The sequence below is a fragment of the Eptesicus fuscus genome, chromosome 3 (assembly GCF_027574615.1).
Source record: "Eptesicus fuscus isolate TK198812 chromosome 3, DD_ASM_mEF_20220401, whole genome shotgun sequence".
Classification (NCBI taxonomy): Eukaryota; Metazoa; Chordata; class Mammalia; order Chiroptera; family Vespertilionidae; genus Eptesicus; species Eptesicus fuscus.
In genome coordinates, this window is record NC_072475.1 from 47,350,643 (window position 1) to 47,370,280 (window position 19,638).

Consider the following 19,638-nt stretch of genomic DNA (forward strand, 5'->3'; position numbering starts at 1 on the left):
TCTTATCAGAAAGTTGAAGCGATTAGGGATGGGAAATTATCTCTAAATTTATACTTGAGAATGTAAATTAAATATAAACTACTGGGACTAAAACTATTTGATCTTTTAATATTTAATTAATGGTTCCCCATGGCCTTTTTATAGCCTGTGTTCTATTGTAAGCAAGGAGACTTTAATAAGCAGGTTTGGGACTTCCCATTGTGTAGCAAGATGTCGTTGCTTTCATGATACTAATTTGGCTTTCATACTCTCTCTCTTTCCTTCTGTTCTTACTATAGGGTTCCCCGTGTCTTGCTCTTGCATCGGGAAAAGCTAAATATATTAGTTGTATTGTTATTGCCTGTGTTAGCTTTTTTTCTGGTCTGGAAATTATATATCTCACTGAAAAAAAGGTTTCTCAACTCCCCTCCTTACAATAAAATGCCTTGAAGATTATAATAAAGATGATGTTTCTAAGGGCAGATACTTCACAGTAATAAAATAAGATGCATTTCCTTCATTTTCAGGGAAAGACACATTTTCTCAGAATTTACAAATCATATTACAATTTAGAGATGGCTTTCTTGTCTTATATATTGACCACAAAGCAATCCTATCTGGACATGATGACAGCGACAGGACAAATGTTCTTGTATCTGAGTCTCTAGGAGCATTCCCTTCTATTCCTTCCTCTCACTGTCTAGTTGAGTACATAGGGAAAATTTAACAGCAGACATGAGTATTGTTTGTGTGACAACTGACCCCAGGCTAGTCCAGATCAAGAAAAAGCAAGGACACAAAATACATAGGTCTTTGAAATTCTCTTAGTAGATTTGTTTTGACTGGAGATATTAGTGCTAGACTATTAGAGAAGATATTGTCCATTATGCTATTTGTGACTTAAAAATAAGGATCCCCTCCAGTGAGTTGTTCGTTAAAATTTAGAATTATAATTATATGTGAATTGCCTTGATAAGATTTCTTTCACCAGATGATGAGGACATATTATTTTGTCACTATTTTCTATTAGGCTATAAGGAATCTCAGAGTGACTTGTTCTGTTGCAGTAACCATTTAATCCCCATATCCTGACATAACTATTTACATTCTACTTATATTATCAATAAGTATGGTAATAAAGTCTTTCATTATTCAGTGTTACCAAATTACCAAATGTTCTTGGCCTCTCCCAACAGCTCTGTTATAACTAATATTATCCACCCAACAAATGAGTAAACTGATATATAGAATGACAAAATGACTTGACACAGGTCTCACAGCAAGTGGAAAGGCTGAGATTTATACCATGTCCTCAACACAAGTCACAGTGTGGACACATTTTTATTTCATTTCCAACACTAAGTGACTGAAGTTTATTATAGTACCAACTAGAGGCTTGGTGCACAAAACCAGTGCACTGGGGCTATCCCTCAGCCTGGCCTGTGCCCTCTCAAAATCCGGGACCCCTCAGGGGATGTCCAACTGCCAGTTTAAGCCCCCGAGGGGTCCTGAATTGTGAGAGGGATATAGCAGTGCACCAAGCTGTAGGCAGCCAGGGAATAGCCAGAACTGGGGCCGGTTGCCATGCTGCTCATGCTCATCCTGGCCCACTGTGCCTGCTGCCGTCTCTCAGTAGTGCTGCTGTGGAGCCAAGTATGTGAAGCTCTATACCTTTACTCCCACTTATCTGAGGCAGCTCCATTCTGTTCCCATTTGTCATATATGGATTCTTATATAAAATTTTTTCTTGACCAATGGATTCTGTGGCCAAAATGTTGGAAAGCCTTTGATCATAGACTGAGAAGACACGCAAACCAAAATCCTACTACCACCCTGTCTCTAAGAGGAAAAGATATTCGATAGCCAGGCCAGTGTCCCTGTTTTCTTTTGTGAGAGAAGGGTCTCAGGCTGGAAATACTAGGAATGTTAATGCATAGACAAAATAAGGCATTAAAGCCATATTATATAGAGAATATATGAAATTTGCAAGCTACTTGTCAGTAGCCCAGAATTGAGAATGAGGTCAGTACTACCTTGTAGGCCCAGAAATTGAAGGTCTGGGTTTCTTATATCTGCCACTTCCTAGCTGAGTGAACTTGACAAGTTACTTGCCCACACTGGACCCTATTTCTACACCTATAAAATGAAATGGTTTAGACTAAATAAGCCCTAGGCTATAGTCAGTCTCAACCTTGGCTACACATTGGAGTCATCTGGAATGCTTTAAAAAATACTGATATACTGATATGTGAGTCCAATTCACTGAGTGTCTGATATAATTGGCTTGATGCACAACATGGGCATTAGGACTTTTTCAAAGCTTCCCTGGTTTTTCTGATGTGCAGCCTATGTTTAGAATAACTGTCTAGAGACCAATGGCTCTCATAGTAGTGTCCCACATCAACCGTATCACCTGGGAACTTGACAAAAATGCCAGATATCAAGCCCACTTCAGACCCAATGAATCAGAAACCCGGGGGACAGTGCCCAGGCATCTGTGTTTTAAAACACATTTCAGGTAGTTCTGATGTGCACTGCTGTTTAAAAAATGACTGAGCTGGAGGGTCTACACATTTCCAATTAGGACAGGGATTCATCAATTTCCAAGTTAGAGGTAGGCGCATAAGTAGGAACACCTGCTTGGAGAAGGGTGAAGAATGTGATGTAAGGAGACAAAAGAGTTTATTTCCTAGAGACGTAAAATTATGGTCAGAATTTTGGAAGGTTTCTCTCTGGTGTTTTATTGCCATGTGCTCTTTGAAGAGAGAAAGGTTTGATTTAAAAAATACATACATTACTAAATGCTTTGAACTTCCTGATAAATATATTTGTTCAGAAAAACTGGTCCTCTGAAAATGGCGGTCTTTATTTCTATGAGAAAGTGTGAGTAAGGTTATGGAAGATAAGAATTGGATCACTTTGATCTCACCCAAGGAAAGCAGCTTAGTAAGTATAGAGTTCAAGGCTAAGCTCTCCAGCAGGAAGTGCCTAGAACAAATAGGCAAATATAAAAACTATCTTTCCTGCTCAGCTTTTTGGAGAAGCTGCAGCAACATAGTAACTAATCACAAGCACAAAGAGGATTCAGTCTTCTCTAAACTAGGTATTTTCTTTTCCCACTCAGCCGGGGACCATTGAGACTGCCATGGAAGACTTGAAAGGCCACATAGCCAAGACTTCTGGAGAGAAAATTCAAGGCTTCTGGCTCTTGACAGAGTGAGTAGTTATGACTCAGTGAAGGAAAGTGGAAATCTAGCATTTTCCTTGACACCTCTATAACAGAATAGGAGATGGATCTGTGGAAGAATTTCTTCTGGTTGTCATGCAAGATAATTGACATATCCAGTTAGAAAGTAAAGTTTCATAGTGCCCCATGGATGATGGTATGACAACTGTTTCCCAGGCTCATCACTTCACTCAGCCATCACTATGGCTACCTTAGGTCAGGCTCTCATAATTGATCTCAAGGACTATTGCATTTGCTTCCTAACTGAACTCTCTGGTTCCAATCTCTGGCTCTTACAGGCAATCTCTCTTCAACCACATAAGGCTGCTAACCATCCCACTCTGGGTAGAACATAAAGGAAGATTAGGAAAGAGGATAAATGAAGTCAACATATACAATTTGAATTTTATCTTGTGTACAATAATATCAACAGGAAAATGATGCAGAATAGAAAAGACAGGCCAACTGTCCAATTAGGATTACAAAAAAAAACACAACACAACACCTAAGTTTACCCTAGTTGGTTTAGCTCAGTGGATAGAGCATCAGCCTGAGGACCAAAGGGTCCAGGTTTGATTCTGGTCAAGGGAACATGCCTGGGTTGCGGGCTCGATCACCATTAGGGGCCATGCAGGAGGCAGTCAATCAATGATTCTCTCTCATCATTGATGTCTCTCTCTCTCTCCCTCTCCCTTCCTCTCTGAAATCAATCCTATATAAGAAAGAGGTAATATTCAAATTGACCATCACTCCAACATACAAGATGGCCACCCCCATGTAGACAAAGATGGCTGCCCCCATGTGGACACAAGATGGCCACCACAAGATGGCAAGCAGGGAAGGGTCAGTTGTGGGCAATCAGGCCAGCAAAGGAGGGTAGTTGGGAGGGACCAGGCCTGCAAGGGAGAGAAGTTGGGGGCGATCAGGCCTGCAGGGGAGGGCAGTTATGGATGACCAGGCCAGCAGGGGAGGGCAGTTGAGGGCAACCTGGCCTGCAGGGGATGACAGTTGGGAGGGACCCAGGCCTGCAGGGGAGGGCAGTTGAGGGAGGGGGGGAACAGACCTGCAGGGGAGGGCAGTTGGGAGGGACAAGGCCTGCAGGGGAGGGCAGTTGGGGGTGACCAAGCCTTCATGAGAGGGCAGTTGGTAGTGACCAGGCCTGCAGGGGAGGGCAATTGGGAGGGACCAGGCCTGCAGGAGAGGGCAGTTGGGGGCGACCAGGCTAGCAGGGAGGGCAGTTAAGGGCAATCGGACCAGCAGCATGCAGTTAGCCATTGATCAGGCTGGCAGGGGAGTGGTTAGGGGGTGATCAGGCTGGCAGGCAGAAGCAGTTAGGGGCAATCAGGCAGGCAGGCAGGCGAGCGGTTGGGAGCCAGCAGTCCTGGATTGTGAGAGGGATATCTGACAGGCCTAAACGTGCAGTCAGACATCCCTCGAGGGGTCTCAGATTGGAGAGGGTACAGGCTGGGCTGGAGGACATCCCTCCCATGCACGAATTTTGTGCACTGGGCCTCTAGTAAAAAATATATTAAAACAAAACAAAAACTACGGTTAAAACTTAAGTCCCTATCACTTTAATAACTGCTCCATTTGCTCACAAATCTTAAAGTATCTGTAAGGACATTCATTGCAGATGACACCATGAAGGTGGTTACCTCGCTGTGCTGCCCTGGAACTCTAGTGTCTGAGTGACTTTTTCTTCATCCACCAGGAAAATATTAGGAACACCATTGTCTTAACAATGATATGTAAAATATTCATATAATAAAGGGAAGAGGCACCTCTTTTCTGCTGCAGAATCCATAATATTAAACGGAGAATGAAATCAGAACTCCATTTCAGATGCTTAATTGGTTCAATGAGTTTCCTGTCTTGGTATCATGATCACTGGCAATTCCAGTAGAATAGCTCAGTAATCCCTGTACCTGGAGTGAAAAGGGTCTGATCCAGTGGCATTCCATGGCTGGTTCACAGCAGCTTACGAGAGGTGAATGGTACAATTTCAGAAATTTTGAGAGTCAGTTGTTAATTATTAATAATAAATTATATAAAGTTTCTAACCAAATAAATTTAAAACAAAGGTAATATACTCAAAACTCCTCACTTTCTGATTATTTTACTTCATTTTACTGTTACATACACGCTTTGTGTTATTTCTGCCTGTAACATTTGTGTTATGGAAATACTATATGATGGTGTACAACTGCACATCTCTTCCCAACTGCAAATATAGTAATGTCACATTGGCAGCTTGGAATTAAACCTGGTGGCAGTGATTACACAATGGGAATCAGCAAATTCCATAAATCAGAGCTTGATTTATTTTTTTGATTGTCTAAACTTAAGAGAGTAATGAGAATATATTAAGAATGCAGATTAAATTTACAAGTGTGTCATGTCTGTGGTTATGATATTATAGCAGCACAAAATATATTAAGGAAATATTCCCCCACCATTCAAAAATAATTATCAACTATTATCCAATTCAGAAAAAAAAATCACCTTTTTCATTGATGCATGGACGAAGACTGGGCAGGTGGCTGAGAAAAGCAGAGTCCAAGCAGAGGCGGCGAGGTTGTAGAGGGGCAGTAGTCTGAGCCCTTGGCTGGGGCAGAAGCTATTGACTGTGGACACCCAACCCAAGCTGGAAATGACAAAAGTCTCTTCTTCCTTCTCCATCTGTCTAGCACTCTTTACTAAAAAAGCATGACATGGTTCACTTTTTAAAGGAAACATGCTTAAAAGAATTATATGGTTTATCACAGAGCATGTACTAATGGATGCATTTAGAACTGAGAGGCAATAAGCTGATAACTGACATAGCTGGGCTTGGTGGATCTTTGAATTTAATCATAGAGGAGGAAGGAATTCAGGGCAACTCTGGGCTTTGTCCTAGGGAATTTATGTGTTGACTGGGCCACCATTCCCAGGTGTAGAATAAAATAATTCTACTTTGTTGAGAAACCACCATATGCCAAACATTATAAAAGGAACTTGGTGTACACAATTTCACTTTATCCTGCCAATAATCTTGTCATTCACTTTTTACAGAACTTGTTAAGTACAATTTTGGGAAAAATGTGTCTGTGGTATCCATTAGAACATCCACAGAGATGTTGAATAGATTGTTTTAGATATGGGTCCAGATACTATCTTCATAAGTAACTTTTCAAAAAGGAGAGCAATCCTGACATGCTTGTTTCCTATAGTCTTGCCTTTTATAGAAGCTTAAATAACATTAAGCCAGCAAAGACATTTTTTTTTTTTTTCACGGAATGGCATGTGAATTAGTTCAGGTGAGCTGCTTTGTGATGGTCTAAATTGATCAGATATATTATTCAATAAAGTTAGAAAAATGAGTTTGAAGGCACTTGGTCAGAGGACCTGGAGAATATGAATAGAGAGGCCAAAAAGAGAAAGATTCAACCATTAACGGCAGCTGAGTCCCAGATAGCTGAAAACATTAAGAATACCCTAAAGAGACCCAGTTAAGACGCAGGCCTCCATTCCAGCTTATCCAGGAGCTTTATTTGTCTCAACAGCTATAAACACAGGATTATGTTTAGCTTAATTTTGTCTCTTCTCACTGTCTTTCTTTCCTGACCCTTCTGGGAAAGGACTTTTTAAAGCAATTGTATGTACCCTTTTAGAAGCAATCCATTAAGCCAGAACCAAGGAGAACATCTTGACACTCTGTGGAGTCTCAACAAAAGTATGCTATGATGACAATGAAGTGTCTCCTTAGTGGAATGTACTCAAAATGTCTTTGTTAATAGTGGTTAAGAGGGTAGGTGGAGATGGGATCTTCCTTCCATACATGTTAATGGGGATTGTTGTATTTATTCCTCTTATTCATAAACAGGAAGACTTGCCTCTAGTGTCTGGGGTCAGGTAACTCCAGCTCTTCATCTTTGTGGAAAATACTTACAACATGCTTCATTGCCTACTTTCCTCTAAATCCACCGATGTTTCTATCTGAGGACTTTGGTATAATAAATACATGAAATTGAATTAAGTATCTACATTAAGCATATAGACAGTAAATAAAAGTGAAGTCAAGGAGGCAGCCTGATGTCATACAAATAATACTGAATTTGGAATCAGGAAACTTGGATTTGAAACCTTGCTCCCCTACTTACCAGCAGTGCAGCTGGGTGAATTTGAGTGGGCTTTGTCTTTTTTTTTTTTTAATTAGTGAATTTGTTTAGAAATTAACTATTCTTTAAAAAAGTAAACCCACTGATAATTTTTGCTACATCTTTTTGCAGGTTTTCTTTATGCACTTTGTCAGAGATTGTTATAATATAATAGATAACATTTATTGAGCACTTAAATTGTACCAAGTATTGGGATAAGTGCCTTCTGTGCATTTGCCATTATATTAGTTTAATACATATAATTGTGATTATCTCTAAATGGCACTTCTCTCAGGTTTTTCCTGGTATTGTTCCTGGTTATCATGTAGTTTTTGTAAAGTGAGTCAATCATTCACATATTATTGGACAATTACTTCCCCATTGTCAATGGCTACACACATTTAAGGGTTTATGTTATTCTTTTAAACTTGAAGCACTAAGTGAGGGATATTTACAAGTGGGGTAGAATAAATCTTTATGATTAGAAAGAGAAATAAAAATATATAAGGCATTGACCATTTATTTTTGAGAAACATAATAAATCATGTTTCTATTGCACTTTATAGTTTAAAAAGTGCTCTTCTTCATTCAAGTCGATCTTCATAGCAATCATCTGAGGTAGGAAATATTACCTACAGTTTACACATGAGGAAATCAAGACTCAGAAGAGTGACACAGCTTTTAGGTAGCACAGGGCTCCAATGCATTATGCTGGCCCGACTTTTGCTAAAATAGTCCTTTAGCGATTGTGCAAAGATTCCATGTGTGCCTCCTATTAAATTGTAGTGTGTGGTTCCTCTGACAGAAACATGTTGGATAAGCTCAGAATTCTGTTTCTTGGGCTTGTTGTGGTAAGGAGCAGTATGCTGAGCATCTCTGCTTAATTTATAAGGATTCCACAGAAAAAAGTTCCATCTTAGATGTTTAAATAAAAAGAAAGGCATCCTGGGAGACAAAGGGACATTGAGGAACAGGTGACTGTGAACTATTTTCCAGGTATGGGGAGAGGCCTCTTTGGAGTACAGTGATCTCCAAAGCAGCACTGCATGTGATTGCTTTCACACCTGCTCTCACATGTGATCCTTAGACAGACCCCCAGGAGAAGGCAAGGAGAAATTATTGGCTTCATTTTATGGATGAAGAAACCCAGAGACAAAATGACCTGTGTAAGGGCAACCACTTCTTAAGGGTCGCAGGAGGGCTTGACTCCTGTGACCTCCCACCCAGTCTAGTTGTCATCTCATAGCACTGTTCTTGCTGCCTTTTGTGATGATTTCATCCCCCGACATAGTAATCAGGGTAGTTTGAATTGGTTAAATGATCTTTGTGCCTGTGTCTGGTTTCTTTGTTGATTGTCTATTGTTTGCAGGAAGGAGGATCAGAGATTCATTGGACAGGTTCAGACACCTTTTCCTCTCCAGAGCATGCTCTGCCTTTGGCTGTTTATTTGACTTTATTCGTTTTTTTTCTAGAATTAACTAAAAAGTCAGATATCTGTAAGGGATGGTGGATGTCACTAATGGGTAAGGCCAATCACATTTATCTTGTCATAGTCCAATTCTGTTATAAGGAACACTGACCTATATTTGTAATGAAAAATATTACTACTTATAATTAAAAAATTAAAAAATATTAAAAAAACAGAAATCAGGGATTTTTATCTTTTTAGTCATGAATAATAAACATCTATGAAAATTAAGTTAACACGCTAACTTGTTTTTCCATACTTTTTGCATACTTTTGTTTACGTATTGTAGATGCTTGTAACTCAACTTGTGGTCTTGGGATCAGCAGCACTAGCAGCACCTAGGAACCTGTTAGCAATGCTGACCCTCAGGACCCACCCAGACATACTGAGCCTGAAGCTGAATTTTCTTTTTTTTTTTAAATTTCTTTATTGATTAAGGTGTCACATATTTGTCCTCATCCCCCCATTCCCATCCCACACCCCTCCGCAAAGATGCCCCAACCCCCTGTTGACCTTAACCATTGGTTAGGCTTGTATGCATGCACACAAGTCCTTTGGTTTATCTCTCCCCCCTACCCCCACCCACCCCTACCCTCCCTCTGAGGCCCGACAGTCCGATCGATGCCTCCTTGTTTCTGGTTCTGTTCTTGTTCATCAGTCTATGTTGTTCATCATTTCCCCTAGATGAGCGAGATCATGTGTCACTAGAGATATACTTATAAGAACTGAATGTGAGACTAGCAATAATAGTTATGCTGACAGGCAGATGAATCAGTCTGTAGTGAGTTTCTTTCTGGACCAACAGTTCTTTTGAGACCCAATATCAATGTCCACCAGTTCCTTATGTGTACATGTCGGCACTGACTCCTCAGCTCTGGATGGTGGACAAATGGTGGTAATGCAGGTCCGACTCCCTCTGGTTTGGTCTCGGCCGGACCCAGGGGCACGGCTTCACCCGGGCTCAGGGACGCGTGGCCTCACCCAGACCCAGGGGGCGCGTGGCCTCACCTGGACCGGGACCCAGCCTCACCCGGATCCAGGGGCACACGGCCTCACCCGGACTCGGGATCCAGCTTCACCTGGACCCAAGGGCGCGTGGCCTCACCCGGACCCAGGGGCGCGCGGCCTCTCCCAGACCCAGGGGCGCGTGGCCTCACCCGGGCCCGGGACCCAGCCTCACCCGGATCCAGGGGCACACGGCCTCACCCGGACCCGGGATCTAGCTTCACCCGGACCCAGGGGCGCACGGCCTCACCCGGACCCAGGATCCAGCTTCACCCGGACCTAGGGGCGCTTGGCCTCACCCAGACCCAGGGGCGCGCAGCCTCCCCCGGACCCAGGGGGGCGGCCTCACCCAGACCCGGGACCCAGCCTCACCTGGATCCAGGGGCACCCGGCCTCACCTGGACCTGGGATCCAGCTTCACCTGGACCCAAGGGCGTGTGGCCTCACCCGGACCCAGGGGCGCGTGGCCTCACCCGGACCCGGGACCCAGCCTCACCCGGATCCAGGGGCACACAGCCTCACCTGGACCCGGGACCCAGCTTCACCCGGACCCAGGGGCGTGAGGCCTTACCCGGATCCAGGGGCATGTGGCCTCACCTGGACCCAGGACCCAGCCTCACCCTGACCCAGTTCCCAGCCTCACCCGGACCCAGGGGCATGTGGCCTCACCTGGACCCGGGACCCAGCGGGGCTTTGTCTTCTTGATCCCAATTTTTGTTGGTAAATTCCCTCTCAGCAATTCCTTCGGCCATTTTCTCAGAGCTCCAGGGCGGCTGCCGCAGAACTCGTTGGGCAGCGGGCTCGGCAAAGCTCTGGTGTGCCCGGTGCGCGGTGGCGGGCTGGTCCGGGGTCACTGCGTCGGCCCTTGGGTCTGCAGCGGTGGCCGGTCGCCAAGGGTGCGCACCTGGCCGCTTCCGGGGCGTTGAGATTCTTGAAGGACTCGGAGGTCAGTAAGCACGGAGTCTCCCGCCCCATGTCTCCCAGGGGCTCGTCTGTCCGTGCTCGGCAGCGAGTGGAGCCGTCCCCTCAGCCGGAGACCGCTGGGGGAACTGCGCCGAGCACGTTCCAGGCCGCCATTGTGTCGCCTGAGCCGTTGTTCTTAAAGTGTGATCTTTGGCTCACTGGCATCAGCATCATCCCGCGTACCCCTCTCTTTTATTCTAGTTGTAGAGCATCTGCTCAGCCAGCCCTCCGGTGGTTCTGGATGGTGTCTGTTCTGCTCTCCCGTCGTAGTCTCAAAATTGTTGTGGTAGGCAACAATCTGGCGTCCGCCCTATGCCTCCATCTTGGTCCTCCTTTGTGTAGTTAAGTCTTGATTGTTGTTGGTGTCACTGGGAGGAATTGTCCTCCAGGCCAATTGGCCGTGAGGACCCTCTGTGTCTATAAAGGAAGAGTTGCTGTGCAGGAGACTCGTTTATGGGCCGGGTCTTGTTGCAGCAAGGCTTTGGCGCTCACTGAGTCTGCCTCTTGAATGTGTCCCTTATGCGAGTGGTTGAAATCTGGTGTCATCTCACACCGACCACTAGATGCCCTTGTTTCTGGGTCTCCAATGGAGTGTAGGTCAGCTACTGCCTGAGGCCACTCAGCAGGAGTTACAGCAAAAACTGCAGTTTCCTCCTCCTGCCTGAGCGGCCCTGGAGCAGTCCGACTAGAACCGCAGTTCATCTGGTCAAGCTGCCACCGGGCAGGCCACCCACATGCAAAAGCCGCTGCTTGGAGCCTGGGTGGGCCTGCGAAACTTGCGGGGTGGGTCCCAGGGCGGGACGGGTCTCAGGGCGGGGTGGGGCCTCAGGGCGCCACCAGGCCATGGCATGGTGAACCGCAATGGCTGCAAGTCTGCTTTTTCTGCTTTCCACGTTTCTAAGCCCCTTTGTCCCACACTCCAGCACAGCAAACACTGATTGCTGGGCACACCTCCGCAAGGAAGTTACTCCCACTCTCCGACATGAAGGCCGAGAGTCCAGCCTCTCCCCGCAGGCCTCTAGGTCTCCCGCGAGTCCCCAGAAGCTGGATTTCAGGGTGATGGGGAGCTAATCTCCCCTAGGGTTGGAAAAAAAGCCGCAAGTCCCTTCCCCTGCCACCAGCCCGACCCACGCACCTCCGCACCTCAGCCCCTCCGAGTTCGCTCTTTCCTCTTCCCTCTTAGTTGTAAATCCACCATTCAGCCAGCTCTCCTGTGGTTCTGGGTGGCAGACGCTCTGTCCTCCAGTTGTATTTTTGAAGTTGCTGTGCACGGCGCAGTTCATTTGTTTAACTTTGCCGCCTTCTTGGTTCTCCTCTCTCAAAATGGCTAAAGGACTTGAATGTAAGACGGGAAATCATAAAAATCCTCCAAGTCGGTGTCGGCGGCCACCCAGGCCCCGAGGATCTCACTGGGCAGCTCGGCCAGGTCGGTGACGCGGATTGGCCCCTCCTGCAGAAAGATGGTCTCTTCCTTCACCGAGAGCCGCTGCGCCGAGTCGGAGGCCACTGCCACAGCAGCTGCCACGGCTGCCGAAGAGCCCATGGCCCCGGCTGAGGTGCTGACTGAGAGGAGCAGCCGCCAGGCCTGGGGAGACGCAAGCAGGAGTCACCTTGCTCACCAGTCCATCTTTTAGTTGTATTTCCGAAACTGCCATGCGAGGCAACCGATCAGCCATTCAACTCCGCCGCCATCTTGGCTCTCTCTCCCCTGAAGCTGAATTTTCACAAAATCTCCAGTTGATTCCTATGTGCATTAAAATGTGAGAAGCACTTTCCAGATCACTCTCATGTGTCGAGGACTTCAGTGGGTTCTCATTGCCTGCATACTCTTTTGCTTCATCCTTAAGACCCTGTATGTCATGGACTGACAATTGAACTGCCTGCTGTTCCCCAGAAGTTCCTGACACAATTTCTTGGTCCCATCACTGCACTTGCTCAGTTTGCTTTATTTTATATGCCTTTCTCTCCTTTCTGTTCATCCAGACTGTCCTTCAGGAATGTTATATCCAGAAAGCCTTTCAATAATAATTCAACCAAAATAATTGTATCTCCCTTCTTTGTGCTCCTGTTTTACTTTATAGTATGGTTCATATGCACATTGTGAGGAAGGTATTTCTTGAGACAGGGCCTGATTCTGACTCACCTTTGTCCAGGCCCATCTGTGCCCACCTCCCAGTGCGTATACAGTGGTAGTTCTCAGAACCTATCACAGACTTGACTTGAATTTAATTCTGATAGAGTCATCTATTGTTTGAAGCCCTTCACTGACATGAGCAGCGTCCATCCATCGAGTTCTTCCTCCATTTCCCTGAACCTCCAAGCAGCGCAAAGCCCAAAGAGACTTCCTCTGTCCTTGGGTGAAAGCACTCAGGCTGAGAAGTGCCTCAGATCTATCAAGATGTTAATGACCTGTGGCAGGACTCTGGCAGCAAGAAAAGCACCTTCGTTGCCAGAATCCATTTATACTGGGTGGGTGTTTTCAACAACCACTTAATTAAACACATTGCTTTTCTCTATAAATTCCCCATGGCAGCAGCTTCATCCAGATAGCTAATGGTCCCTGAGTGACCTGAGTTATAGGACAGTGAGGGCATTTAGTTACTGCAGTCACAAATGTACTTGGAAGTGTTTGTTTTCCCAAGACTGCTACCAATTAGGGAGGAGTTAGAAAGATCCAAGACATGAAAAAAGTCTAATGTAGCTACATGCCCAGTTCCATCAATTATTAGCTATGTAACCTTGATTGTGTAAATATCTTATATCCTCTGGGCCTCCATTTTGTCATTTATTAAATGGGGATATAAAGAGGTTTATTAATTTAAAAATTAAATTTAATATATATGTAAAATACTTACCGGTAAAACAGCTTTTGCCACATTGTACGTGCCACATAAGAGTTGGCTTTTATTACTATTATTTATTCACATTTACTCATCATACATTCATTTAAATATTTGCCAAGCTCCTTGCATAAGCCAGACTCCACCCTCACTGATGAGAATACAGATGCAAATATGATAAGATTTCTGTCTTCATAGAGTGCTCAATCTTGTGGGAAGGAGGACATGTAAATGAAATCACAACATAATATAATACATGCTGATAAACAGTCCTGTGAATGACTCTATGGGAACACAGAACTCGCTGGGTCTGTACTGTTGAGTTAGACAAAGGGTATAGACAGATTTACAGGTAGAAGAGAAATTTCTAAAAAAATATGAGAAAGAACATTCCATGCAGAGGGAAGAATATATTGTGCAGAGTAATGGACATAGGCTGAGGGAACCATAAGTCGTTCAGTGTGGCTAGATTATGGTAATCAAGAGTGAGAGACCTAGCCCTGCCCTGTGTGGCTAAGTTGATTGTCTTTCCATCCACCAAAATGTTTCTGGTTCCATTCTCTGTCAGGGCACATGTCTGGGTTGTAGGCTTGATCCTTTAGGGGGCGTGCAGGAGGCAGTTGATCCAGGTTTCTCTCTCACATCAATGTTTCTTTCTCTCTCTCTCCTCTCTCTAAAATCAATAAAAACATCTTGTTTTTAAATGAGAGGCCTAGCAACAAGCTAGAAAGGTAGAAAGGAGCCAGAAAGATAAGAATTTTGAATTCCAGGCTCAATAATTTAGATCTTTTTTTTTTTTTTTCCCCGGAATCACAAATTGGAGATCTATAGGCCATTAGAATACTTTTAGATAGGGTGTATCTTCCTGTTTTGCCAATATCTTGCAAGTTCTTATTGCCTTGTATGGGCCCCTCTTCACTCCCATGATGCAGTGCTATATGGTGAGCTCACCTGCACATAAGAGCTAACTATATACATCTCTTCCAACCACATGTCCAATGACCTCACACTGGTATATTGAATTCAGTTATGGTAGGGAACTTTATGCCAAAGAAATGAAATCAGGGCATTGTCATCTTATCATTATTTTAGAATGTGTTTACCATTTATAGCACATCACTGCCTTTATGTTATCTTTATGACCATTATAGGCACTTTTTTCTTGAGTTATTGAAAGGTATCAAATAGGATATTGATATTTTTAGAAAATCAGTCAATTCTGGAAATAATTTGCAATAGTTTAAACTTAATCTTGATTATTTAGGGATCTGCCAATGTATGTTTTATTAAAGAAAACAAATAAGACCCCGATCTTAATATTGAGGCTATCAACACATTTTAGCCACTACAGCTAATATACAAATGACTATTATAAACTCTTATGAATAAACACGCTGCCTGATTCACAATCAGTAATCTGTCTCAATTCCATGGGCTTTTCATGCTGTCTCAAAGTAACCTGTTGTGGGGAAAGTAGGGTGGGTCTAGAAGGAGTAATGGATGTGAAAAAGAGGGTGCCTCTGGCCTGTTTAGTAGAAAGAATTACAAAGTCTAGGAATTGCTGCAGCTTCTGAAATGGTATGCTATGTGAATTAATAAAAATGTAGACTCCCAAGCCAAGAAAATTACCAGACAAAGAGGGGGAATTATATACTAACAAAGCGATCAATCCACCATAAAGATGAGCCATTCTGAAAGTGTAGGCACCAAATAACAGAGCTATAAAATTGTAAAATAAAAACTGAACTGAAAGGAGAAATAGACACATCCATGATTATAGTTGGAAACTTCAACACCATTCTGTCGATACGACAAATAGGAAGAAAGTGAGCAAGGATTTAAAAGAACTCAACAGGACACAATTAACATTCACAGGGAACTTCATCTTATATCAGCAGAATATATGTTCTTTTCAAGCACCCACAGAACATAAACCAAGATCCAACACATCCTGAGCCACAAAACAAACCTCATCAAATTGGAACAAACTGAAATCATACAGAATGTGTTCTCTGACTATACTGGGAGCAAACAGGAAATTAATAACAGAAAGATAAAGGGAAAATCTCCAAACACTTAGAAACAAAGTGGCATACTCTTAAATAACCCAGGGGTCAAAGAAGGAGTTTTAAAGAAAATAAAAAGTACACTGAGCTAAATAAACCAAATAAAAGTGCAAAATATTATAATGTGTGGGATATAGCTAAAGCAGTACTGAGTGATAAATTTATAGCACTAAAGGAAAAGTGCTCAAATCAATCAAGGAAAAGTCATAAAACAACAATCTAAGCTCTTGCTTCAATAAATTAGAAAAAGAATAACAAACCCAAAGTGATAAGAAGAAAGGAAATAATAAAAATAAGAGTAGAAATTAATGAAAAAACAATACAGAAAACTAATGAAGCAAAAAGCTGTTTCTCTAAAAAGTTTAATAAAATTGATAAGCTTTTATCAAGGTTGCCAAAAAGGACAAGGGAACATACAAATTCCCAATATTAAAAATGAACAGGAGTATCACCACAGTCCTCACAAACAACAAAGAGATAATAAGTGATTATAGCTAACAACTCTACACACATAAAGTGGACAATTTAGATGTAATGGACCAATTTCTCAAAACACAAAACTACCACAACACACCTAACATGAAATAGATAATTTGAATAGCCCTATAACTATTCTGAACTTGAACTTGTAATTAAAACCTATGCCCAGAAGAATTCTCCAGGCCCAGATGGTTTCACTGGAAAATGCTGTGAACATAAATGAAGTAATCGATATGAAGCATTTAGAGAAAAAACTCATACAAAGTAAGCATTAAATGTTAGCCATTAATTGTGACTTCCATAGCACTGTGTATAAATTTCTACTTATTATTTATCATGCTATACCATAATCTTCAATCCTATATAATAAAAGGCTAATATGCAAATTGTCCCTTCGACCCGGAGTTCAACTGGGAGTTCAACCAGCAGATGAGGCCGGCCGGCCAACCTCCCATGTTCCCTCCCCCTGGCCTGCCTGGCCTGATTGGTCCCTATGGGGGTGAGCTGTCTGGACCCCACATGTGCATGAATTCGTGTACTGGGCCTGTAGTTTACTTATATTCTCCTATATTAGACTATAAGTTTCTAAAAGACAGGGACAATTGTAGATAATTTCATAGTATGAGAACCTAAATAATATCTTTAATAGGTACTCAGCAATATTTATTGATGACTTGAAGAGAATTCATTACCTTACTAATAGATGGCAGTTTAGTAACGTGAAATTTACCTTGGATGACTTCTGGCTAAGTTATTTAGAATAATTTATGTCTGATATCAGTCAGATGATGTTGCTATAACAAAATACCATAGACTTGGTGGCTTAAGCAAGATATAGTTATTTCTCACAGTTCTTGAGGCTGGGAAGTCCAAGATCAAGATGCCTATAGATTGGATCTTAATGAGGGCTCTCTTCCTAGTTTGTCTTCTTATTGTGTCCTCACATCCTGAAGAGAGGAAGCTCTGATGTCTCTTTTTTTTTTTCTTATAAGGGTACTAATCCCATCATTTAAACCTAATCACCTCCAAAAGGCCCCACCTCTTAGTACCATCACATGGATAGCTTTTAAGAGGATATAGATGTCTGGTACCCCATCTTAGCAATCCTGAATCAGAATCTTCCTGGGTGCTACCCTCCCTTTAAAGGGTAACTTTAAATACATATATATCTATATATATATAAAAGCCAAAGCGAATGAATGACCAAACGATGGGTCGACTGGTTGCTTTGATGCACACTGACCACCAGGTGGCAGATGCTCAATGTAGGAGCTGCCCCCTGGTGGTCATTGCGCTCCCACAGCAGGAGCGCTGCTCAGCGAGCTTACTGAACAGCAGCGGTGGCAGCAGCAGGTGCAGCGGGGCTGGGATGAGTGGAGTGATGTGCAGGCTCCTCCAGGCCACCTGCCACTTCACACACTACTACATCCCTCAGGGGATGTCGGACTGCCAGTTTTAGCCCGATTCCCACAGGCCAAATCTACATCCCTTCCCTTTCTGGAAGCCTGTGGGAATCGGACCAAAACTGGCAGTCTGAAATTCCCCGAGGGGTCCAGGATTGCGAGAGGGCTCAGGCCAGGCTGAGGGATCCCACTGGTGCACGAATCTGTGCACTGGGCCTCTAGTACACACACACACACACACACACACACACACACACACACACATATAAATTCATAAACCCCTTTGAGAGAAAATTGACCATTTTTTAAAAATTTGCAATCAACTGCAACAATATGAAATTCCATGATAGCATTTCTTTTACCTGAAAAAATAGTTTTTATGGATATATAAATGGATGTTTCCAGGTTCACCCTATCTATGTTTTATGGGAACATTCTGTCTGTCCTATAGAGGTACACGTTAAAGAAGTGTTGAAGAAATGAATAAATAATTTTGAAACTTATTTTTGGTGTACATTCCAAAGAATCATTTGTACTTTGTAATTTGTGTTTTTCCAACACTGACATGTTCACCAAACAGCAGGAAATGAAGTGTTGATGAGCACTTTCTTCAAGGGCATCAACTAGATAGGTGCCTGGGGTTCCTTTGCTTCAGCTCTGTGAACAATGGACTGGAAACCTGGAGACCTGAGTCTGTGGACTTGTGTTACCATTATCAAGTCTCATCTCACCTTTGGGTGCCACATTAGCTCTTCCCTATGGGATTTCACTTCTTGTCTTAGAGAACTGTGTATCCCTTAAGTGCAGAATGTTCTTCTCAGTATCCTCAGTACCTAGCACAGAATCTGGCACATGACTGGCTGCTTGGGGGAGCAGGGAGCAAAAATAAACCATAGGAAGTCAAGTCAGGGGACCTGGGAAAAGGGAAGGTTTATGGACATCAGGTTTTTATTAGAATACTGTTTACTTGGAGGTCCTCTATTTTAAATAAATCAGAGCGGCCTAGGGAAAGAGTAACCAAATGACTGAAAGAATTGCATGTGGATTATTTAGCCAAGAGTTTTATAAGTCTTTGCTTAACACAGACAGGGGGAGGGCAATTGCTTTGCTTTAATACCATGCATTTTTCATTAGTTAGTGTTTGAAGAGCAAACCCAAATTGGATTCTCTTCAGGGCCTGGAACCCAATGGGTAGTCAGGGAATATGTGTGGAATGAATGATTCAGTGTTTTTCTCCTGGGTTGCTGATTCCTAGCTAGCCAAGATACTGTCTTCCTCTATCAAGAGCTAGGCTTTGCTAAGAGACTGGAGGGGCACACAAATGGAGGTTGATTTGCCAGTTGGGTAGTCCCTCCAGTCAATATCAGGGAAGATGTCTCTATTGAGTGGTGTGTGTATGTTTGTGTGCACCCATGTGTATGTGTGTGCATGTGTGTATGTGTGCAGGAGAATAATACTAGAAAAAAATATTTTTTGGAAGAAAATAATTTCCAAACCACAAATTGATTTGACACAGCCTTAAAAGAGCAACTGAAAGTATTGGTAAGTGTAAGGCTGGAACCTCTGGGAAGGCATCTGGGATGGTTAGAGTAACTGGGTGGAGGTTCTGGAAACTTGCTCACAAGTCCTTCCTGTCATTGTTAGTTCGCTGTTGCCCTCTGCTGGCGAAACTGGTGTCATCCCAGGAAGCTACAAATTTCACAGAAATCCTAGGTTCCTTGTATATAAAGGAAACAGGGGCCCTTTCTTGTCAAGAAGGGAAATGACACTAGTGCTGAGGAACACCTGTGGGGAGAGGAGATGTAGCAAGCTCTGTGCCAGTAGAGACTGGCTCTCACAACAGAGGGACTGAATCTTATAGTTCTAGTTTTTTAATTCCATGCTCTGTTCACTTGCTAAGACTCTGCTCTCATTTTTGCTCTATACTGAGCACGGTGAGAGGACCCAAATAAGACTAAGGCACCATATGAATATCAAGTGTGGGTTGAATGATAGGACAAGCACAGAAATCACTATAATATAGACAAGATTGTGATTAGAATCACAACTGAGACACTGATGAAAGCATGTAT

General features: G+C 43.1%; 1 protein-coding gene across 6 annotated transcripts in view; it reads left to right on the forward strand.

Moving 5' to 3' along the window:
• The window catches only part of TPRG1 (tumor protein p63 regulated 1), a 135,591-nt gene that overhangs the window by 44,878 nt on the left and 71,075 nt on the right, over window positions 1-19,638 (forward strand). For all 6 annotated transcript variants that reach the window (XM_054713825.1, XM_054713824.1, XM_054713828.1 and 3 more), the window contains one exon: window positions 3,104-3,195. In XM_054713825.1, the coding sequence (XP_054569800.1) occupies window positions 3,104-3,195 (92 nt within the window). The remainder of the gene's footprint in view (window positions 1-3,103; window positions 3,196-19,638) is intronic.